The following is a 25,065-nucleotide window of genomic DNA, read 5'->3' as shown; positions in this document are numbered from 1 at the left end:
AAGATGTGTGTAGGGATTTTACAGGTGATATACTTATTTTAGAGTTCGATTTCCGCGTGACTCCGAATTTTCCTTAATTTATGGACATGTGTGTACTTGACAACGTGAATAAAAGTGTTAGTAACAGAAATTTCGTAGATAGAAAATAACTTATTATAAATATAAATTTTCCTTTGCATTATTTTTATTATTCTTTATGTATGTTTCGATAAATATTTAGCAAGTAAAATATGAAATTAATTTAGTTAGTTTGTAGAGTTATTATGTTACTTTGAAACAGGAGACGTGGAAAATATGCAGTACCCTCGCCGGGAATCGAACCCTCGATCTCTCAAATACGCGCCCATTATGCGACCCTTACATCACGAAGGCTTACTGGAAGGAGGGAGAAAATACCTTATATACTCCCCCTTTTAAATGGTGACTGGGGATTAGGGGACCTAGTCGCCAAGTCCTAGTGGAGACGAATTATTGTCCACCACGTTTTTTGGTTCGGGCGCCACTGTAGACACTATTTTTTTTCTCTTAAAGCAAGGGACATGAAAAATTAGCAATGCCCTTGCCGGGGCTCGAACCTGGACCTCTCGAATAAGCGCCGAGTGATCTACCGTTATGCTAATTCATGTTGGAAGGAGGGAGAAAATAAGTTATGAGTTATTTGAAATTTGTTTTTCTTTTGTTAAAAACAATCCGGTCCATTAACAGCTTTTAGATTCTACATTCGGCCTGCATGAAGATCGAGCCTGATCCCACTGTCACAATCAATAATGAATTATTTTTTGCCCAAATTAAAGTGTATGCATTAATGAGGATGACTAAATTGTTTATTAACAATTTCTCTTGGAATAGGTTGCATTTCTCGATTCCTATGAAAAATATTACGAATTATCAGCTTAATGTTTTGATAATTTTATCCTGCCTTTATAAACAAAATATGTGTAAATCTCTAATAAATCAGACTGGATCGCAGTTAAAGTAATAAACAGAGGAGCGTTCTTCCACACAACATTTATTCACAAACACCAAAGACGAACTGATACATATACATAATTGACATCACAGTTTCTTTTTACAAACAAACACTACCGCCATCTTTTGGCAATCTAAAGACACATAATCCTAAACTTAACACTCCCCCCCCCCCATGCATCCGTAACGGATGCATCAATTTTATTGAACTTCAAGATTATAAAGTCTTTCAATTGGTCTTCTAACAACACCCTTATCTAACTGAATCTCACAAGATCTAATTCTATCATCTCTTCCGTGAAATAATTCCTTAATCATACCTATCTTCCAGTTACAGCGTTTCACATTATCTTCTCGTACAAATACAACATCATTAATTTTAAACACGGGAGAATTCTTTGGAGTTTTTGAAAACATGTCTGATCTTAATTCTAACAAATATTCTTTATAAAACCTTTTCCAAAAATGCTCTAATATTAATTGCCTATGCTTCCATCTTTTAATCAACTGAGATCTTGTAGATTCTAGTTTAGATTCAGGTGAAGGTAAAACAGTCAATCTAGATCCAGTTATAAAATGAGATGGTGAAAGAGAATCAGGTTCATTTGGTTCATTGTATACATACGTTATAGGTCTAGAATTAATAACAGCTTCAACTTCAACTAAAACAGTATACAGTTCTTCGTAATATAAAGAAGCTTTACCTAAGATACGTTTTAAACAAGTTTTTACAGATCTTACCAAACGTTTCTAGAATCCGTCCCACCAAGGAGCACCTTCTACAATAAATTTCCATTCAAACCCATTTTTACCAAGGAAATTTAGAACCTTTTCATCTTTACATAATTTATACAAATATTTTAATTCACGATCAGCAGTCTTAAAGGTTTTAGCATTATCAGAATATATAACTCTACAAATACCCCTACGTGCAAAAAATCTACGTAAGGCTTGAATGAAACACTCTGCACTTAAATTTGATAACAATTCTAAATGGACTCCTCGAGTCACTGCACAGGTAAACAATGAAATATACACTTTTGTACCATCCTTTAAATACAAAGGGCCAGCGAAATCTATGCCACTTATCTCAAATGGTTGAGCTTTCTCCACTCGGTCAGCTGGAAGAGGAGCCGATATCTCGTGTCCAGCTTTAGCATTATATTTTTTACAAAATCTACAATCATGTAACACAGATTTTAAAAAACGTCTAGCTTTTAAAATCCAAAATTTCCCTCTTACTTGCACTAAAGTTTCATTTACACCACTATGAAGTACCTTTTCATGACAATTCAAAATAATTAAACGAGAAAAATAATTATTTGGTAATATTATAGGCTGAATTTCATCGACATCTAATGATGATTTTACTAATCTACTTCCAACTCTTAAACAACCTTTTTCATCCATTACTGGATTTAACCCAAACAATTTGGAATTATGAGACAATGGTTTTTTACATTTAACTTTAACATCATTCAATTCTGCAAAAAAAAAAAAAAAAAAAAAGAACTCGCCTTGTGATAAGATAATCCAATAACACATAGCATCACATATTTGATTTTTGGTCACAGGACCAATCACTCTATTCTGTGACTTTAAATTATTAATGAATCTAAATACATATGACTTGACTCTTAAAAGTTTACCTAAGTCACTAAAGTTTTCTATTTTTAACACAAGCTGTAAAGGTTGAACACTGCTAGTAACTTGAGTCACAACTCTTTCTTCAACACTATCTACTATGTTACAATGCTTGTTCACTTTAGGCCAATTTATTTCATCTTGATGAAGCCATGGAGGTCCATGCCACCACACTTGATCTACTACAAGATCACGCACTTTAACACCGCGTGTAATTTTATCGGCTGGATTATCTGAGCCAGGACAATGATGCCACATACTCGGAGATGTTTTGTCTTGAATTTCGGACACTCGATTTTGTACGAATGTTTTTCCATCGCCGTGGTGAGTTTTTTATCCAATGAAGCACAATAAGAGAATCTGTCCATAAATGAATCTTAGCTTGAGGAAAATACACACGGACGGTAGTTACACAAGTCTTGCACCTAACACTGCTGCCATAAGCTCGAGTCTTGGTAAAGATAATTTTTTCAGGAGAGCCATCTGCTCTTGGCTATCACTAAACTTGTTCCACAATATTTTAAGCTACGGAATTTCACGTACACTGCTGCTCCGTAAGCACTTTGAGATGAATCACAAAAACAATGTAGTTCCAGTGTTTCAGGCGTTTCATCAACATCACGAAAATACCACCGAGGTATCTGGATATTAGGTAGATCACATAGTTGCCTATACCATTTGTTCCACTTGTCTTGCAATTCTGGTGGGATAATTTCATCCCAATCAACACCTTTCAGCCATAAATCCTGAAACAGAACTTTTGCTTGAATAACATATGGAGCAAGAAACCCAACAGGATCGAAGATTTTTGAAGCAGCTTTTAAAACACAGCGTTTTGTTTGGTCATTTGACTGGATGAAATCAATAACGTCTTTAGCATTAAAACAGAAGATATCCTGAATTGTATCCCAGTGAAGTCCAAGAATCTTTGAGGGGAAATCACAGTCAGGCAATTTAAAACTAACGAAGTTGTCACTTGATTTATACTGGTTTTTTACAGTATCCGAATTAGAATTCCATTTGGTCAAAGTCATTAATGCCTTTTTCATTATATCATTGGCTTCATGATATATCTGTATAGCTTCCTCCTCCGTATCTGATCCACAAATAAAATCGTCAACATACATGAAGTTTTCTAACATTTCTACAGTTCTGGGATGGATGTCTTCAAATTTCTTTATATGATGCTTAATGCAAGCGCTCAGCAAAAATGGACTTGATTTTGCTCCAAAAATTACACGACACATCCGATAAACTTGAATTCTCGGATCGTTCAAACTTGAATTCTCATCAATCCACAAAAATCGCATTGAATCTCGATCTTCAGGTGCAACAGAAATTTGCAAAAATGCTTTCTCAATATCTGATGTAAATGCAGTTCGATAAAGTCGAAAATTTATTAAAACTTTCAAAAGTTCAGGAAGAAGATTTGGTCCTTGTAGTAAATTATCATTTAGAGATTCATGATTTTTTTCCTTTGAAGAAGCATCATAAACAATGCGAAGTTTCGTAGAATTATGATCTTCACGGATGACAGCACGGTGAGGTATGTAGTAAGTTCGTCTCCCAGATGGAGTACCAAGATCGACCTTTTCTATGATTTCTTCCTTAAGCTGATAGTCAATCACTTTTTTATATTGCGCATAAAAGTTCAAGTTTGATTTAAATTGTTCGATCAGATTTAAGAATCGTCTTTCAGCATTTTTAAAATTGTCTCTTAAAGTCACATTTTGATCTTTCCATGGAAGTCTAACTTCGTATCTGTCACCCTTTTGTGTAATCGAGTTGTTAAATATTTCCAAGGCCATTTCATTTTGTTCTTCGTCAGAAATATTTTTAATTCCTATAGATTCAATATCCGAAAACGATTCGACGCTTTTTAGAAGTTTCTCTTCTACACTTACGTTTAAACACGCATCATGGATTTCAAAGTCTGATGAAGAAAATCTGCCTTGTATAGACCACCCAAACAAGGTTTTCATCGCTACGGCATTTCTGTTTATCCTTTTTATTTCTTCGCTTGCTATTTTCCACATTATGTCCGCGCCGATTAAAACGGAAATATGATTCATTCCATCCGCGCCGCCGCAGTCTGTCAAAGTGACGCCGAATGCTTGGAGTTTGGCATTTGTTATGACTGGTACTTCGATGACTTCGAGATTTATGTATTTTTCAGGGTCATTAATATTTCGGAGCGTAAGTTCAACTTTCTTTCGACGCCAATGTTTTCCGTTCTTTTCACCGAAGGTATGCAGATTTAAAACAGTTTCTCCTTTCACTGGTAACTGTAATTTTCTTGATAAATCTTCTCGAATTGCAGAGATTTGGCTACCGCCGTCAAGAAGACATCTCACAATACAGTTCTTATTTCTGCCCTAAGCAACAGTATACACCGTTTGAAGCATAATATTAGATCCAGTTTTGGCAGAAGAATTTTGAACAATTTCTGCCGATGTTTCGGTTTCCTTATTTTTTACACTGGAGACAGCTGATGCGGGATTTACACACACACTTTCATGATGTTTACCGCGGCACATTTTTTAGGAAAACTGTTTGTTCTTACAGTTGATAGCTAAATGTTACATCCAAAACACAGAAAACATTTTCCTGTACGTTTCAAAATGTTGCGTTTCTCTTCAGAGTTCACCTCAGTACATTTATATTTCGTATGGTCTTCTTTATCACAAAATATACATTTGTATCCAATTGTTGATAAAGCTGAAGCAGTCGGAACTTTCGGTTTATAATTCGGATAAACTTTCGTGCGTTGTTCATTTTGACGAAAGTATGGTTTCTGATTCGTTTTCGCAGAGTTCATTAAACTTGCAGCTTCTCGACAGTTAACTTCCTTTTTTAAGAATTCTATAAGTTCCTTTATATCAAATCCTGCTTCCATATTTCGACTTCGATTAAATTCCAAATTTAATTCCTCTGGAAATTTCTATAAATGATAGGACAGAGAATATTTCCATAACTTCCAGAAGTAACGTTTAACGATTCTAAACTTCGAATGTTGACTTCGCATTCATCGCACAGCTTACGCAGTGCTTTAACATTTGAAATGTTTCCCACTGGTTCAAGGGATAATAATTTATTCATATGCGAAGTGATAACAACATCTTGTCTTCCAAAACGTTCTTTCAATATTTCTACTGCGGAATCATAATTCTGGTCACTTAAAGCGAGACCGGAAATGGCAGCTAAAGCATTACCTTTAAGTAAGGATTTTAGGTACGCAAATTTTTCAGTTTTTCTCAATCCACTATGATTATGAATTGTATTTTCGAATTGGTTCCAAAAGTCTAACCATTTACAAGAATCTCCGTAATAAGTTCCGATTTGCAGACGTGGCAACTTCACTGTTTTCGCTTCAACTGGAAGTGCAACATTAGCCGTTTCGTTCTGATGAACTGTTCTAGAAGATTCCGAATTCTTCTTCAAAAATCGTTGCATTCTTCTTCTCCATATAACAGTTTTATCCTGGTATTCTTGACTTAAGGTAACTTCATTTTCAATCTCCTCCGAAGTTACTTTCGTTTCTATTTCTGAATCTAAACTTTTCAGTTCATTGATTTTCTCAATTAACTGTTCATATAAATCCTCGATTATCTCAATTTTCTCATTTAGCGGAATATTATTTGCTAAATTCGATTCGACTTTGGTTATCAGTTTCGTAGTTAATTGTCTAACAACCGATCCTTTTTCAAATGTTCAAGAACGCCCTCCATTTTCGAAATATTCAGTCTGTCGATTTTCTGGTTCGTAATAACCCCGGTTTGCAGGCACCATAAACAAAATATGTGTAAATCTCTAATAAATCAGACTGGATCGCAGTTAAAGTAATAAACAGAGGAGCGTTCTTCCGCACAACATTTATTCACAAACACCAAAGACCAACTGATACATATACATAATTGACAACACAGTTTCTTTTTACAAACAAACACTACCGCCATCTATTGGCAATCTAAAGACACATAATCCTAAAATTAACACTTTACATTCACCAGTTGGGCAAGTGTCTATATTTACCAACATAATAATGGCTCCACGCGTAAGTCGAGGTCTGCAACAATGAAACGGGTGATGAGTGTTAGAATGGGTTGATGAAATGAGTGCTAGAATTCTATTAACGTTCACAGTGTCCCAGCTCCATTACAAGCGAATATCTGTGCGATAAGTCCGCTCGATTTGCCCAAGATCAATGCTTGATCTGCCTGCTATCTGAAAAAGGAACACCACCAAATTATAGAACTTCTAGAATGCTGTGGAAAATCTTCAGCAAAAGAGAGCATTTGCGATAGCAGCAAATGAAGCGACGTTCTATAGAAGAATATTGATTTCATGTTTATCTTATAAAATACTCCATTAACAAAATAGTGAAAGTGATAAGAATAAACTGAAAGGCCGATGTTTGGGTTCCTATCTATCTCAATGAGCACTTGAGCAATACATGAAGTAATTTATTACTTGAAGAAAAAAAGAAATATTTTTGCCTTTTAATAATAGAAGATGTAACTTACTTGGGCCCAGTTTGAAAATACTTGACCATTCCCACCGTAAGTTACCAGCTCTTGCGGAAACTGAGCTACACGTGGGTCGAGGTTATTCATGATCATGAGCATGATTGCAGCTGCTTCTTTGCAATTCGCCGGATAATCATCAATTGGATATGCCCTAAAACAATGTCATTATAGATATACAAATAATGACAAAATAAATAGAAACGAACTGAAAAAGAGATACCAATAAGGTTTCTTATAAAAGGATAGTCGCTATAAAAGGTATAATCTGCGTTAATTTTATCAAATAGACATATGTTAAATGTCAAAGGAAAACTGATCACATCTGTAAAATACACGCAAAAATTATAAAACAGAATTTATTAGTAAAGTTAATTTTTTTCGACGAACGGACCATTCGTTTCTTAAGGATTGCAAATGAGACTTATCAAATCGAACTCTATTTTTCAATTTTCATTCATTTCATTTCCTTCATTGTTTTCCTCGTCATTTCTTCCATGCAATCAAATTTCAATTCAGAGTTTTAGTTAAATTTCAGTTAATTAAGAAAAAAAGCAGCACCTTATTTTTTTCTTAACTTTTTAATGATTTTTCCCACTTGCCAACTACAAAATTTTCCATTTACACTTAAAAGACACTCACTCTATATAATACAAGTGCGGATGATTTTTAAGCGAAGTTTTATTATTAAGATTCCAGATTTGGACAGCATTTAATTTATTATTTGTATGTCTATTACATGCTGTAAAATTTCTGAAAATGCAGCGAAATGAGATTACACGTCCTAAAATTTAAATCTAATAATTAATTTTGATATAAATTCTTCTTCTATCAAATTTTTGACGCGAAACAGCATCAAATCAAAATCTGATCTTCTATCAAAATTAGTAGTCAGCAAAAGATGTACAGGGTGCCCACTAAAGTCCGGTACCTCCCGTTTAACTGTCGAACGGCTGCAGCTATAATCATAAAAGTGTTGTCTAGTACAGTAAAGTAGTTATGCTCTACTAGACGAGATAGCTCACAGGGCTACCTGGTGGAAAACGGCGGATTTAGTGTTAGTCCGTATCTCGAAAACTATACGAGATAGGAAGAAACAGTGAATTACAAAATTCTAGAACATGGTCGATTACAAAAAGACACGTTGTAGATATGAATGCTAAAAACAGAACGCTGAAAATGCACATTTGTTCCTTCTCGATTTCCGAAACTGCGACGTCACGAAACTTGAGCGAAAGAGAAAAGATTATCTTTTGAGCGAAACACGAGCCCGTATCGTGGTACAGTGCTATCGCTTGTAATTCACAGTCGAGAGGACTGTGATTCAAACTCCGCGGGATGCACCCTTGTACTGATTGCCAATACAAACAGAGTAAACAATTTGCAGATCGTGAACAATCGTCTCGCAAAACGCATCAACTCAATGCAACTTGAGCTCGGTGTGTGAATTTGTGCCTTATTTCAGATAGTGTATGAAACGTCATACCTGTTCATCTGAGACAGCTGTAAAAGAGGTACATCTATGTTGAAGTTCATGTCCATGGAGCGATTTTCAAAAAATGAATATTGCCAGATGGTTCTACTTTACTGTGAACGTGGGCGCAAAGCACGATCGGCAGCGCGGTTGTATCGGCAACTTCTTCTGCAGACCCGCATCCTACACGCAAAACCAACCTACAGGTTGTAAAACATTTAAGGCAGATAAGCTGCGCGACTAGCCGACTTCAATCCGGAAGACCAGCTAATGTAGGGCGGAAAGTATAGCCGGATGATGTTTCAGCATACGCTTTCACAAATCCAAACGGCACACAAGAGAGAAAAGTGAAAACTGTGGCTTCTCAAAAAGTCGCATTTGGAAAGACCTAAATGAATTATGTGCTCATCCATACCGGCCAACATCTAACCAGGCATTACTGGAAGGGGATGCCGAAAGACGTTTCGCATGGTACAACTTCGTCATGAATCAGATAGCGGTCCAGCCAACATTCTTGGAAGATATAGTGTGACAAGGTATGCGAAACGGAATGTACAATAGGCATTACCCATTACTGGGCACGGGGTAAAAATCCATCATGTTCTGCCGACATTTGAGATCAAATACGGTTTTTGATTAATGTTGGGTGGGGAATTTTTAATAACAGGCTAATGGGCCCAATATTTTATCAGGATAAGTGAACGGCCACACGATATTTAGAACTTCTGCAAGATAAAATACCCGATTTTGTTGAGAACCTGCCGTTGCTTCAACTCCGGAATGCATGGTTTCAACATGACCGCGCGCCTGCGCACAAGACGTCACAAGTGGAGTAGTACCTGATGGGGGAATTCGGAGAACGAATAATTTGGTTTGGTGGTTTCGAAAAGTAGCCTCCTCGTTCACCTGACCTGATTCCAATGGACTTTTTCCTGTGGGGATACCTCATACAGCAGGTGTATGCGACCCCTCCACAAACATTGCAAGACCTTCAACGACGTATTACAGATGCTTGTGCATACGTGCCGCCTGCTATGCTACAACGCGTGCAATATGAAGTTCTAACAAGTGTCCAGATGCGCATGACAGCTGACGGAGAGAAGTCTGAACATCAAAAATAAAGGTAGCTTTTGTTCTGAAAATAGTTATTTTTTCTTTTCTAAGATCGTTTCATGACGTAACAATGTAGGAAATCGAGAACAAACAAATGCGCGTTTAAAACGTTCTGTTCTTAACATTCATGTCCACAAGGTGTTGTTTTGTACTAAATCGACGATGCTCTACAACAGGGATGTCAAACTCATAGGTACACTTGGGCCAAACAAACAAGGTTTAACTTTAGGCGGGCCGAAAAAAAAAAAAAATCAATATTCATAGAAACGTAGATTTATTTCGAATAATACAATAATAAACATATATATAGAAAAGAACAAGAAAAATTTAATGTTTACGTCCTGATACTTGACATCTCTTCTCTGCTATTTCGGGAGAAATTTTGTTTGCAGTGATAACTTTCAACGCTGACCCAAGGTGAGCATCATTAATACGGTTTCTAATAGGAGACTTATTACCTTTCATGACTGAAAATAACTGCTCGCACCGATAAGTGCTATCAAACATGGAAAAATTTCATATGCGAATTTTCGAGTATTTTCAAACCTGGCTGGTAAATATTTGTAGAATTCAGGCACGCCCACTTCAATGAATTTTGCTTTCAAATTTGAGTTGCATTGAATCTCGATCACCTCCATTTGCATATGGCTGGGTACTGAGTCAATACTTATTCAGAAAATCGAAAAAAAAATTGTCTTCGAGGGAACTAAAATCATTAAACCTCGTTTCAAATTCAATTGTTAAATTTGCAATTTTTTCTGCGTATTTTTGATACGAACAAGTACCATCTAAACTTGATTTATTCCTGCTGCATGTCGGGAAGTGCGTCAAATCTTCATTTTTAAGTTGTTTTTCCCAAAGAACTAGTTGACATTTGAATGCTTTAATTATGTAAAACATGTTCGTAATGATATGATCTTTTCCTTGTAACGATAAATTTAAATCGGTTAAGTGTTTGGTTATATTAACCAAGAAAGATAAATCTTGTATCCATATTGGATCGTAAAACAAACTTACGTCTTGATTTTTCGTTTTTAAAAACTGACATATTTCTTCTTTCAAATCCCAGAATTGATTGAGAATATTGGAGCGAGATAACCAACGTACCTCGATATAGTAGGACAAACCCGAATATTCACTATCTAACTCACTTAAGAAAGCAGTGAGTTGACGCTGATTTAAACCTCGAGATCTTATAAAATTTATAACTTTTTTTATATATGACAAAACATTCTCCATATTTATTACTTTCGTGCATAGAACTTCTTGATGTATAATACAATGCATATGATGAATGTTTGAACCATGAATTTCACTAAGTTGTTTTTCTTAGTCATGCTACGAAGCCCTTGTTTTTCCCGGTCATTGATGGAGCGCCATCTGTAGCTACAGAATTTAATTTTGCCAAAGGTAGATTGTATTTCTGCAGAAGTTCAAAAACACAAGTTAATATATCTTCTCCTGTGGTAGTACCAGGCATCCGTATTAGCTCCAGTAATTCCTTAAAAAATGTTAAAATTCTTGTCACAAGAACGAAGAAACACTGCTAATTGAGCTTTGCCACTAATGTCCGTGGCTCTCGTCACAGGCAATGGAGAAACTTTCGAAACTAGATGATTTTGCTTTGATCTGATCACTTAAATTCGCGGTAAATCAGTAACTCTTTCCGCAACTGTATTTCGAGACAATGAAATTGATTGAAAAGCCTTCACATTTCCAGGACAAACAATTTCTTCAGCTTTCATTAGGCATTCCTTGATGAAATCACCGTCAGTAAAAGGCTTCGAATGTTTAGCTATCAACTCGGACGAGACGTAGCTTGCATGTACCGCCGCTTCACATTCTTGCAATACTTTACTAAACATGGACTGTTGCTTTTTCACTCCTAACTTGAGCTCTTTCAACTTTTCTTCTCTCATTAATCCTTCGTAATTGTTATATTTCGATTTGTGTTGTTCGTATTGACGTTTAATATTACATAACTTTGGTACATTAATAGTATTATTACATATCAAGCATATTATTTTATCTTTTATTTCACAGCAAAAATATTCTAATTCCCATTTTACTTGGAATATTCTATGTTCGTCAGCGATTTTTCGTTTAATTTTACTACCACTTGGTTTTGATATAGACATACTGAATACAAAGGGCTAGAATAAACACGGTTAACGTTAAAAAGTTAACAAAAATTTATTCTTTCCACAAGAGATAAATCAAAATGCTGAAATATTTCTTCAAAAATATTCTAACAATATCACAAAATGTCAAACGTTTAGCAAAAATCAATTCAAAACAGAGAAACTAATTCTATCTCACAGCGAAATCAATCACAGCATTTAAAGTGAGCAAGCATTTCTAGCGAACTGTTTGTTTACTTAATGCTGTGTGACAAATCAATCACAGCATCAAGTAAACAAACAGTTCGCTAGAACTACACTGAGATGAGTTGTTTTTTCTCGGCTTTTATAAGCTTTATAATTAATTTCTCGAATATACTGGAAACATCTATAAATATCTGGATTTTTGTGAATGGCAACAGCAATTACGAGATATTTATTTATTAGGTATTAAATGCACGAGCTGTTCTATTTTTAACCTTCCAACGCAGCTGTCTTTTCAAAAATCGTCTGCGTTGCTAAGGCAACATGAAGCAAATCTAATTACAATTCTAAATAAAAAAAAAACTAACTATGAAATCCGTAACAATATGAATTAAGTAATAATTAATAATAAAGCAAAGTGCATGCACCAATATATCGTACAAAACTATGATTGGAAAACTGAGACCATGAGTTCGGCCACATTCGGCTATCGGGGGATGCGTACAAGTTCTGAGTGCACGTGTCCCCCAAAAGCCGAAGGTAGCTGAACGCAAGCTACTCGCACGCATTTGTAATTTAAGTAGTGTGTGTGTCAGCTCGCTGTGAGTAATCTAACAACACTGAATAACTTATCGTTAATTACTTAGAAGTAAACATTTCATTTTTTTCTTCGTCGATATGTTATTTTATTATTATATATTATTATTTGCCGATATATTGTCCGGGCCTCAAAAATATTTGTTGTGGGCCGCATGCGGCCCGCGGGCCGCGAATTTGACATCCCTGCTCTACAACTTTGTAATTCATTTTTTCTTCCTATCTTGTATGGTTTTCGAGTTAGGGGCGCTAACTCAGCTGTTTTCCACCAGGTTGCGCTGTCAGTTATCTCATCTAGTAGCGCATAGAAACTTTATTACACGTTGACACGACTTTTATTACTATAGCTGCAGCCGTTTGGCAGTTAAACGAGTGGTACCGGACTTAAGTGGGCACCCTGTAGAATTTAAGGTTATTTAATATATTATTAAATAAATAATATAAACCATTATTAAAAAGAGCTCTAAACTGCGTTACGTATGGTGTTTCTGAAGCTCAAAATTGACATAAATATATAACAAAATCGTTGATTCTCAAAACAATTTTATAAACGGTAGTGCCTTCTATTGTTTTATACTATTAATAATATATTCTCCCAATTCGTTCACCTAAATTGCGTTCCTTAAATTCTTCTGCTTGATTTGTTCATTATTTTCAAATTACCGATGTCTTTTTTATTAAAAAAAAAGTATTTATTAGATAAAAAAAAAGTTGTATGAATAAACTATTCAATAATTCCAGGAATTTGTTTCAAACTAGTTAGTACTGAAAATACGAAGCTATAGTAAGGGCCGATTTAAGGTTCCACAGGGATCGTAGCATTGGGCATCTACAGGGCTTGTTTACACACTTTTAGATTGATTTCGGGATCGTTTAATCAATGTTTAAAAAGCAAAGAGTAATTTTTTAAATATCTGATCGACAGCCTTATTTATTCTGGACTATAAGTTTGTGTCATGATTTCCAGTCTAGAAGGGCTTTCATAAAATTTCCAGTAGTATTGATTTTCATTCCTCTCTTTCACTGCTTTCCAAAGTTCATCAGTCGAAGTGGGTTTGCATTCTGAAAGAGCTCTTTCCAAGAGACCAAAGTCCATTGATACAATCGCACAATAGTCCATTGATAAAACTTCAGGTGACTTTTCAGATCTGCAATGCTTGCATCAGTCTTCATTTTTTTTTTTTTTTTTTTTTTTTTTTTCCAAGAAATGCAATGGCACTTTTTGAAGTATGACTTGTCTTCATAAAGTTTCACTCTTTGAAAGTCATTGGGAGGAACAAATAGAACCCCTTTCGCAAATATTGGACGTAAAGCATTTTCTTGATAGTATGTTTAGTTGATTGAAAGGCTTTTTTCCACTCTTCTTAATTTTAATCTCCCATTATATGAAAATCCTACAGTAATCAGAAACCCTTTACTGAAACTTTCTCTGAATTGTTGGAACACAGGTTTTACACTTTTTCTTTTCGTTTTCAATAATAAACAGACCTTTTTTTCTTATGCTGTCATTTAGGTAACTCATCGAGTGTCGCAATGCAATTCCATTTATCCTCCTGCTAAATAGTTTTCATAACGGTTCTAAAAATTGTTCAATGTTGAGCTACATGCCTCGGCAAAAGCTGGTGAACATTATACTTTTTACCTTTTTTTTAAGTTGTAAATCTTGATTTATTGTTTTATTTACTGTTGTTGCAGATGTATTTAAAGGCTCTGCAATTGATTTCTGCGTCAGCGGGTTTTTAATTGTTACCAATGATGTAACGTTTGAAATACAGTACGTATCTTTCTTGGATATATGTATGGAGATTTCTTTCCATGGAAAAGAAATGATTAACGGTTTTTACTCCGATCATTAAACATTGCGTATTTTGCACTTCGAAATTTTAATACCATGCATTTCAGAACGTTTTTGAATAATGGATTAAGAATATTTATGTTTGGAAAGTGCAAAAACATATCCTTCAATCCACAGCTTATTTACGTGCAAAATTTTGCTAGAAGGATAAATTTAAATCTATCAGATGATATTTTTCATTTCAGATAACAGACTGTTGCCAGAAAATTTCGTTCCAAAGCATTAGTGTTTTATAAAATCTTTTAACGAATTCGTTCTAAAAATGAATAAACACTTTCTGTTATATCAGTATTTCCTGCTCTCATAAATATAAAAAATTTAATTCCATTTTTATCAGATTATTTCTTCCTTTTTCGTAACTCAAGTATAGAACACATTTACATTTTTATAAAATTAGTCCTTCCTTTTTCGTAAGTCATATATAGAAATCACAGTTTAACGATTAGCTTTCTATGAGTTTCTTTTCTTTGTGCCTTGTTTCCATTCAGTCCATAGGTTTATACAAATTACACGGAAAGCAGCGTAGGTTAAAACTAAGGTGGAATCCTAACCGGTATTCTGAGTAGAATTCTCACCGCTATACAGCTGCTTGCGTAACGAGCCGCCCATCAGAGTAACCGTATATTTTCTGTAGTACGTACGTCCCCTGCCGCGTGCTTGGTTCGCTATCACTATGCCTAACGAGCATCGTTCGGTTCTTGTGCGTATGCTGTTCTATTTTACGATTTTAAGTATCAAGATAATGATCTTATTCATCTGAAATAAGAATGAATTTTCAACTGAAAGAAGGCAAACCTGTTAAATCAGCATTGAGCAAAGTTGAAAAGATTTTCTATGCGATTACCGATAAGGAAGGCCTGGCAAGAATACCTTTTTGTGATGCAAATTATGTCAAGAAACTTCCCGCAGGTCACCCGATTACGATCGAAATCGCCCAACGTCAAGCGGATAGAAAGAAAAAGCTGTCATAAAGATCGCAGAGCGCGGCTGTTTCTTCACAATCTACCGATGATGAAGGCTGGATAACTCCTGCTAAAACGGCCAAACTATACTCTGCTACCGGCTCGGAAGCAAAGAAAAAAAAAGTGTAGCAGAGTTTTTTGTTTTTGTTTTGTTAGACCCACTGTGATGTAATTTGCCGCCCAGCTGGTATAGTGATTACTGACGTAAACCGCTGAATTTGTTCCCGACTCAGATATATTTCTTATATCCTTAGTGAATTGGTTATTAACCCTGAAGATGTCAACCACTATCTACCAGACCTCAGCCCAAGGTCAGGTCGACAGACTAGCCTGCATTTATTAAATCAAGTAAACACAGATTGAATAAAATGTAAATGACACCATGCAATGTGCGAATACTATATATAAATGCGGGAGGTACACATAGTACTCAGAATATGTATAGATGACCATGTAATACAAATGTTAAAAAGACATGTATGAAATTCAAATGATACATAAGTACATAAACATCGTTATTAAATTTTTAAAGAAACAAAGCTGTCACAAAAATAATACCGAAATATTTAATGCAGAAAAATGAGTCCACGTTTTTGTAAAATGCCAACATATAGCAGAAATGAACATACAATACGAAACAAATGTAGTAATATTGCAGAAATCGTAAGGAAGCAGTCTGCCAGAGAATTGCAGTAAAAGTTGGAATCAGCTATAAAAGATGAGTGTTTCCCAATGCACAAAGTAAAGGGAATACTGTTTTAGCCTAATGTTTTCAAAATGTGGACAGTAGAACACAAAGTGGTCTGAATGATCTTTTCCCCCATGCTCTCAGCTACTGTCTTGTCTGAGATCAAAGCATCTTAGATATTCATGAAAAGGCAGATGTCGCGTGATATACTGTGTCAGACAGTTTCTCATTTATTGCAGTTTCAACGATTCGCTATTGAGACCAAACAAGGTTACAGAGGAACGAGTTATTTTATATGCAGCAGCAAATCTAGGGTAATACTTCTTAGGGTATGCAGGGCATATCATACTACTTCGCCAGCAGCCTTGCAGATTGTGGCAGGCACGCCCACACTAGATTTATTAGTCGAAAGAGAAGCGGCTAATAGCATGTGCTTCCCTCTTGCGACGAACTAAGAGTCTTTGGGGGTACATCTACATTCATACAAACTATACGAAATATAAATCTCATCTCCGCTGTCATCCAGAAACAAACTTCTCAAGCCCATCCATCTAGCAAGACAGTGCAAATCAGTGGGATGGGATGTGTACATACCGCAACATCGCGGGTCTTCCGAGATGAAAATAACTAGACAGGTAGTCTTTTTTAATAGATATATTTTAAAACTTGACATAGACTTTTTGGTTAATAAAAAGTAACATTAGAGTTTTATTATAGAAGGGGGAAGATAACAGCTTCCCTGTGTTCGAACGTGTCTTATTTTTTCGGCATTTCACAGACAAAAGCAAATGTTTTCTTACTCTTACCAGATAGGTAACGAATATACCGACAAGGGGAGTGTTTTTAACGAGTCTTTCTTGATCACTTTCCCGGTGGATATTGGAGTCTGTTCTCAAGAAAACAGGAAGTTCGTTAATGACACACACATGTTATGTTCTTACACCACGTATAACTTTAAAACTCCAGAAAACACTGAGGGTGCATTTTTGTTCTCGTAGAGGGTGATGTGATACATGTATCGAAATAGAAACTAGAATTTGAAAACTCTGTTTTCTAAGCTGATTTAACAGCTGAGCTGTAATTTTATACAGAAAATATCCTAACGCGCCCAAGCACATTTACACTGACTCTCTCTTGGGCTTAGCAGCAAAAACCGGGGTCAATTCTAAGAATCCAATAGGGATTATTCACGCTAACTGCCATACCGATGGGCCTGAGATCTAATCTCGGAAAAGACACGGATATCTGTTAGTGTCTGTGTGGTAAGGGGGGAAAACACTCGGAGAGCCAAAGTCCTCTGGAGTGGTTGGTGGCAGGGAAAGATGGGCTGGACACCGTTGGATGCTATCCAGGGTGTTCTTCATCAAAATACCGGTGAAGTTTAATACCTAGCAAGGCTTGCGATACCTAATACACACATCCCATTAGTCAATAAATGGGACAACTTTATATGTTCCATTTTACTCGGCGCATTGATGAAATTGAACTTGAGTTTCATACTTTCCACTTTTTTTTTTTTTTTTTTTTTTTTTCAAATTCTGATTCTGCAGCTCAAATTATGCCTAAACACAAAATAATATCGCCCTACATTATATTTAAAGAAATTGAATAATGAAGAATCTACATGAATGTATGTATGTATGTTTCTCGCATTGTGAAGAAACAAAGGCACCTAGAGACATCAAATTTTGAATAACGTCGACCTCCACTTAAATATGGGAACCAATAAGCCCAAATTTAGTGTTTGTTTTATGATCTATTTCATATTTTGTAAAGCATTTATCAGTTTTTAGTTAAGAAACTCAATGATTTCAGAGCGAGCAATGACGACACTACAGTAATGTACAGGAAAAAAAAAAAAAATCATCTCCGTCCGAGACTATGTATTGAAAATTCTAAAGATATGCTCTTTTTAAATACTTTGTAGTATTGCTGTTGAATTGAATTTTATGGTTTATGTGCAAAGAACATTATATTTAATAAATAAAGGTAATACACAAAACCTTAAAAAAGCGCGCTCCTTTAGGAGTAATATAAGATTTGAAAGCTTCCAGTTTTTTTTTTTTTCTTTCTTTCTTTTCGAATGTGTTCTTTCCTAATGATGTATTTTGATCGTAATATTTGTAATTTTGAACTCATAAGCATTCTCGCGCACCTCAAATAGCGTGTTAATTTTTGCTTTCCCATCAGACCATTATGGAGAAACGTAATTCTACGTAAAAAAAAGAAAGAAAAAAAAGCTTTTAGATTTTGTGTTAGGCCTAAAGGGAAGTATTTTTTAACTTTTGTGCGCAACCTTTATTTATTAAATATCACGTTCTTAGCACTTAAACCATAAAAATCTATTCAACAGCAATATCGCAAAATATTTAAAAGAACATATCTTTAGAATTTTCGATACACAGTCTCGCGCGCAGGAGATTTTTTTTTTGTTTTTTGTCTGTACAGTCTCTCCATTGCTCACTTTGAAATCATTGAATTTCTTAATCAAAACTCATAAATGCTTTACTAAATATGAAATAGATCATAAAATAAATTCCAAATTTGAGCTTCCAGATGCCCATATTCGGGTGGAGACGTACGTTCTTCAAAATTTGATGGCTGTAGGTACTGTTGTTTTATCACAGTGCGAGAAACATACATACATTTATGCAGATTCTTCGTTATTTAATTTCGTCAAATATAATACAGGGCTCTAATATTTGGTGGCAAAGATTTAAAAGGTGATTCACCGTTTATAGTGAATCAACGCAAAATGCCAAAACGAAATTAGTAGCCCATCTGGGCAAATTGCGCCTTTGGGCTAAAAAACTCATACTCTAATAAATTTCCTAGTTGTTAAACATTTTTGTAACAGTTACAATATTTTTGGCAGGTTATTTGGCGCATTCAAAAGCATTTAATACAGATGTGACACACTATTTTCAAATCTGCAAATAAATTTCGTTATATACTTGAAAATAACAAAGCTTTCCCAGTGACAGAAGACGCATGTCCTTACCATGCTACTACCCGTTCTACGCCAAGGTTGCGAGCCCTTTTTGTGCATTTTTATATTTTATATTGCTTATTTATTGGGAGAAAAACTTCTTATAGACCACACTTTAGGAGTAAGCTTTATGGTTTTTCTTTTCTTTTTAAATTGCCTTGTTGGTTCTTTTCCAAGACTTTGACTTTCTGAAAGGACATTATTCTTGAAAGTGCAACATAAAGTTGTCTATGACTGAATACTGGAGATGGCAAATAAATACTAACTGAACCCAGCGTTTTTTCTTGACCTTTACTGATGGCAAAAGCAAGTCTCAATGGAAGCTGCTTTCGTTTTAATGTAAAGAGAAGATTATGCTCACTGGGTGCAAAAACTATTCTTCGAATTAATGCAAGATACTTTTAAAGCAGAGTTTCTTAAACTGTGGGTCGCTGGACCTGCAGCACGATGTCGCCAAAAATTTTAGCAGTTTTGATATTTCTTTAACTTGTTATAATAATTTTACAATTATCAAATATTTTTACACAATGTATCATAAAATAGATAAAGATAAGACAATATAGTCAAAGAAAAAACGGAAACGTTTGGATGCATTCTTTTTATAATATAAACATTCATTTTACTTGCTTTGCACGTGACGCTGTCATTTCGTCTGTTACTTATTTAAAATTTTCACATCGTTCTATGTCTTAAAATAAGAAATTAAAGTTAATGACCTAAAACTGCAAAGTATATTACAGTACAAATGTAAAAACTGACAGTTTCACTCACGCGTGTGTCTGGTTTGCGCAATGCTTATGGGGTCCCACAAAATTTTCGTAAATATTAGGGGGTCCTGGGGGCGCGAAAAACTCTCAGTGATAAAAAGGGGTCACGACTGAAAAAAGTTTAAGAAGCCCTGCTCTAGAGGATCCGGTCTGAATTTCACAGTTAGCGACTTTTGAATTCATTTCTTTAAAGCCCATTCTTATGTTATTGCAAATGCTTCTTGATGAGTCAAGGCTTCGTAGCAACATTACTATCGTACCAACTTTTAAATAACAACTTAAATTAAGTCTATGAGAAGATATACTTCCAAATGATAAATTTTTCAAAAACTTCAATAGATAGTTTGCTTCCTGCGTGGCCTTAACACTGTCTTTCTGAATGAATCTATGTTAGTATAACATTTCAGTTTAGACTGAAATCGTCTAAGGGTATTTTAACCAAGTTCAAATGATTTGCGGTATATTGGAGTTAGGATTGCAAAGTCGGCAATGCAGACATACCCTGATTAGATGACATCAGGAAAGACAACTTCAGTTATGCATCCATATTCAACACGGATTGAAGGAATTTCGAAAATGCCTTCCTCTGATCCAGGCTGTTGATCCAGGCTGTTTCCATTCCCAAGTTTTAAAAGTCAATTGGAAAAGCCTCGGTATTGTGATGGCATATCATCCTCATCGGCACGAATATTTTGGTCTAATTTAGGACCTGAAAATTTCGGCAACACTTATTATTCTTCATGCATATAGAAAATATTTTGGTTTTGCTACACTGCGGAACAACACGGAGACTATGTCTAAAATCTTCAAAGAAAACAAAGATTGCGCCTCCAAATTGTTTTTAGAAAGAATGTTTGGATCTTCTACTAAGACTTCTTCATACAGTGTGACAGCTGCATCTAATTCCTATCCTATCTTTATTTAAAAATTAACTATTTCCAAATTTCACGACTTTTATTTCTTTATTACCCCAATTAGCACAAGAACATTCAGAGAACGTTCAATCCAATTTTTTTCCTGAATGTGTCAAGAATGTTAAGGCGAAACGTTCTGAATCGCATCTACATGCTAGAATTCTTTAGAGTACGGTACCTAGTCAAATACTGGGGTGTTATTGACACTCTTATGTAAAGCGTAAAGAACGTTTTACAACGAACGTTCATAAAACGTTCTGAATGGCATTCTCAAGTGATGTGTTCTACAAGAATATTCATAGAACATTCTACACCACGTCTTAACGACTTTTTCTAGGTTTCAAATTTCCTTACTTATTTAAATTACAGTTCTACAACGTACAAAATCACACCAAATAACAGTATTTGCATCAGTCTCCAGTTACGTGCAAAGAATGTTATACAAAAAACGCTCTTATAACTTTCTTCAAAAACATTCCGAATTATATCTACATTTTACAATTCTAATACGTACAACAGCACTTTAAATGATGATACTGGTAGCACTTTCGCATAATATACAGGAAACGTATTATAAAAGTGCACCTTACATTTTTCACTACTTTCTCCTTTCCTTTCAAAAGAAGAAAGCATGTTTTTAAAAGAAAAAAAGCACAACAGAGGAAGTAGAATTACTGTAAAATGCAGTAACGAAATACTCTTTATCTTACTTCTAAACAAAAGGTATTGTAAAGACCTCAAGTGTAAAGACCACAAGTGGTGGTGAACTGTGAGCCCTGAGTGCGTGCATCTTGTTACTTTAGTTCAAATAAAAAGGTTATTTAAGACCTTCTTCTGCAGTATCTGTTCTTCAAAGACATAGCGGGAATTCACTACTTCCTCTTCTACGTAGGGTCCACAATTTATGTTTCCAAAGAAACATAGATTCTATAACTGACGTCGTGTTTTATGATTTCTCTTTATGCTTCCTAATTTTGTTTCGTTTTGCTTTGTTGGGGCTGTTGTTTCTGGCTTAAACTGGCTCAGCCCATGAAAGGACCATAGGGCGACGTAAAGTCCGCCAAGAGGGTCGGGCTGCGCCGCCCACATCACATCACCGCATGAAATTCTTAATTTACCTTGGTATAAAGTTGGAATAGATTTATTTGAGATTGACAAAGATGTATTCTTATTAATTTTAGATTATAATTTCAACTGTTTGGAAATCTCAAAATTACTAGTTACTGGATGTAGACAGTGATCAGTTATATGAAATCTCCTTTTGCACGATATGGCATACCACTGATAGTGATATCTGACAATAGACCTCAATTTTCGAATAAGGAATTTGTTGAATTTGCCAAAAAATACCAGTTCAAATGTAAAACGAGCAACGCATACCAAACGCAATCGAATGGATTAGCACAGCGTTCAGTACAAACGGCGAAGAAATTGTTAAAGAAAGTTCGAGCAGTTCATGCTGATCCTTACTTAGCATTATTAGCTCATTGGAACACTCCAGCTAATGAGATGTTAAGATCACCAGTTCAGCGACTTATGAGTAGAAAAACAAAAACAGTTCTTCCTACATCAGAAGAATTATTAAAACATCAAGTTACGAAAAACATCAACCAAGAAAGAATTAAGCAAACGTCATAGCATGATCGTCATACAAAAACATTACCATTGTTATGTAAAGGAAATTATGTTAGGGTATTATCAAGGTAATCACTGGAAATTAGCTGATGCATACTGAGGTCAGGAGGAATGGTATTTAGAAGAAACAGAAAAGACATTAGAGATTAGCTTTCTTTAGCTGTTTTGAATTACGTTCTATTGGACATTTGAGTAGTTAAAAGATAACTACTGTGAGATATTGTAATACTGCATGATAATTTGAGAAAATTTAAGCATTTTTGTTGTGATAATAATAAATTTTTGTTCATTTTTCATCGGACTTTGCATTCATTTCATAACGAACCCCTACGCACGCAACAATTTTTGGTGGCAGCGGTGGGATTTGAATGCCAATAACAAGAGCAATGGAAGAGCAATTAAGGCAGTTAATATCAGCCTTTGCCTCATTTAAAGAAGAAATTAAAGAAGAAATGAAATTGGGCCAGGAATCCGTTAAGGAAGAAATGAAATTGGGCCAAGATTCCGTTAAAGGAGAGATGAGATCCGTTAAAAAGGAAATGGAAGCCGTTCACGAAAAGTTGGAAACTGGTCAAAGTAACTTTTAACTGAAAGTAACTTTTAAAGAAGATATAAAAGCTGTACAAGAAAAGATGGAAGCAGGTCAAGACGAAATGAAAAGAAAAATAACCTGCGTAATAGAAAGTAATTTTGAGGCTATGGAAGACAGAATAGGAGAATAGAAATTTCAGGAAGTAACCAGATGACACCAATGGTACGTCACAATGATGAGAGTGTAAGAGAGTGATATATAAGGAATACAGGCAAAGACGTAGAATTGTTCGCAAGCGCTTTATAGGCATTTCAGTGCAATAACCGAATAGTTATGACACAAAGGACGCATTTGGATGATTTTTTACGTGGTAGAATTATTGGCCGTCTGGAATGTGGGCGTACTCAACTGGAAGTATCAGACGAACTTGGAATTGCCCAGAGTGTCATCTCCAGGCTTTGCAACGATTCCAAGATGATGGTAATGTGAGTAGACGTTACAGCACAGGTCGCCCCAGAGTTACAACACCGAATGAGGACCGGTATTTGGCAGTTACTGCCAAAAGAAACAGGCGGAGCACAGCCTCAGACCTGTCTCGTCAGTTCTCTTCAGCCACTAGTACGACAATTTCAAGGCAGACCGTGTACAGACGCTTAGGGCAGATTGGTCTATGCTCGTAGACCTGTCAGATGCGTTCCACTTACTGCAACTCACTGTCGCCTGCGGTTAGCCTGGAGTAGAGAGCATGCATTGTGGACACCGTAACAGTGGGCTTGTGTGATGTTTTCCGTCGAGTCCAGGTTTAGCTTGCAGTCTGATTCTCGCCGGACTTTCATACGGAGAGCTCCAGATACCCGTTACCACCAAGAAAACATCATTGAGCGACACCGTTACGGTGGTGCAGGAGTGTTCCTTTGGGGTGGAATTATTCTGGGTTCTAGAACTGACCTGCATGTTCAAATTGGAACCATGACGAGCCAAATCTATCGGGACGTCATTCTGGAACAACATGAACGTTTGTTTCGGGGCGCCATGGGTGCACAATTCGTGTTTATGGATGATAACGCCCGTCCTCACCGTGCAAACATCGTAAGCTAATGCCTTCAATCGGAGGATATCACCCGTATGGACAGGCCAGCATTCTCATCGGACTTGAATCCAGTAGAGCACGTGTCGGACATGCTTGGCCGACGGGTTGCAGCCTGTCAACCTCCTTCTACATGTCTACCGGAACTTCGGAGAGCATTGCTTTTTGAGTGGTGTAATATCCCACAAGATCAGATCGATAATTTGAACTCAGCATGCCTAAGCGTTATACGGACTGTATTGCATCGTCTGGTAGACATACGATGTATTAACAATCATACCAACCATGTAATATTGGTTTTTTGTAAATAGGGTTTTTTTTTTTTTTTTTTTTTTTTGTAATTTGCTCCAGGGAGAAAAAATCGCTAATTTTTTTAATAATATCAAACATATAGCATCTTTTTTTGCTCTTTACCTTTTGTTTAATAAATAAGCTTTACAAATAAGTCAAATTTGTTTTGCTTCTAACTCTTCCTTTGCCTGATTTTGCATTATCCTTAATTTATGGACATGAGTGTAGAAGAGAGAGTTTCTGCCGTGGAACAACAAATTAATGATAGAGTTTCAGCGGTCACCAAAGAAGTTGATGATTTAAAGAAATTCGTAGCGACGGCAGGGAGCAATCCGGAAAGTTTTAAATTTCTACCCATGCCTGCTCGTCCCTCTCTGAAGCTATCTACATATGATGGGAAGACATCCTGGCAAGTGTATGAGACCCAGTTTTCTATCGTTGCAGATGCGAATGAATGGGATTCCCAAGCTAAGGCCTGTCACCGCTTCTCTGAGAGCAGACACCGCTTCTCTGAGAGCCTGTCACCGCTTCTCCAGCGAATATCCTGGAGACGCTTCTCGAAAATCAAAGACTAGATTTCGAAGCTCTATCCGGAGCTTTGAAGCAGCGCTTCGGTGAGAAATGTTTAAAAGACTACAGCAGTCTTCAATTAAAATTTCGTCAACAGAAGCCCACCGAATCACTCCAGGAACTCGCCACGG

The 25,065-nt window shown here is 35.9% G+C and overlaps 1 protein-coding gene across 4 annotated transcripts in view; it reads right to left on the bottom strand.

Annotated features, from left to right (window-relative positions):
- Positions 1–25,065, bottom strand: part of LOC118199417 (urocanate hydratase-like) — a 171,948-nt gene that overhangs the window by 129,447 nt on the left and 17,436 nt on the right. For 3 of the 4 annotated variants that reach the window (XR_004759937.2, XM_035371273.2, XM_035371272.2), the window contains exon 3: positions 7,137–7,290. The exons of the other annotated variant lie outside the window; for it this stretch is intronic. Coding sequence is in view for 2 of the 3 variants with exons in the window: in XM_035371273.2 (XP_035227164.1) it covers positions 7,137–7,290 (154 nt within the window). In the remaining variant the exon portion in view is untranslated. The remainder of the gene's footprint in view (positions 1–7,136; positions 7,291–25,065) is intronic. 4 annotated transcript variants of the gene reach the window in all.

Source organism: Stegodyphus dumicola, chromosome 5 (genome assembly GCF_044657685.1).
Source record: "Stegodyphus dumicola isolate Sdum_Otavi_A_Nest chromosome 5, ASM4465768v1".
NCBI lineage: Eukaryota > Metazoa > Arthropoda > Arachnida > Araneae > Eresidae > Stegodyphus > Stegodyphus dumicola.
The sequence above is the reverse complement of the archived record's forward strand: the minus strand, read 5'-3'. Positions and strand labels throughout refer to the sequence as shown.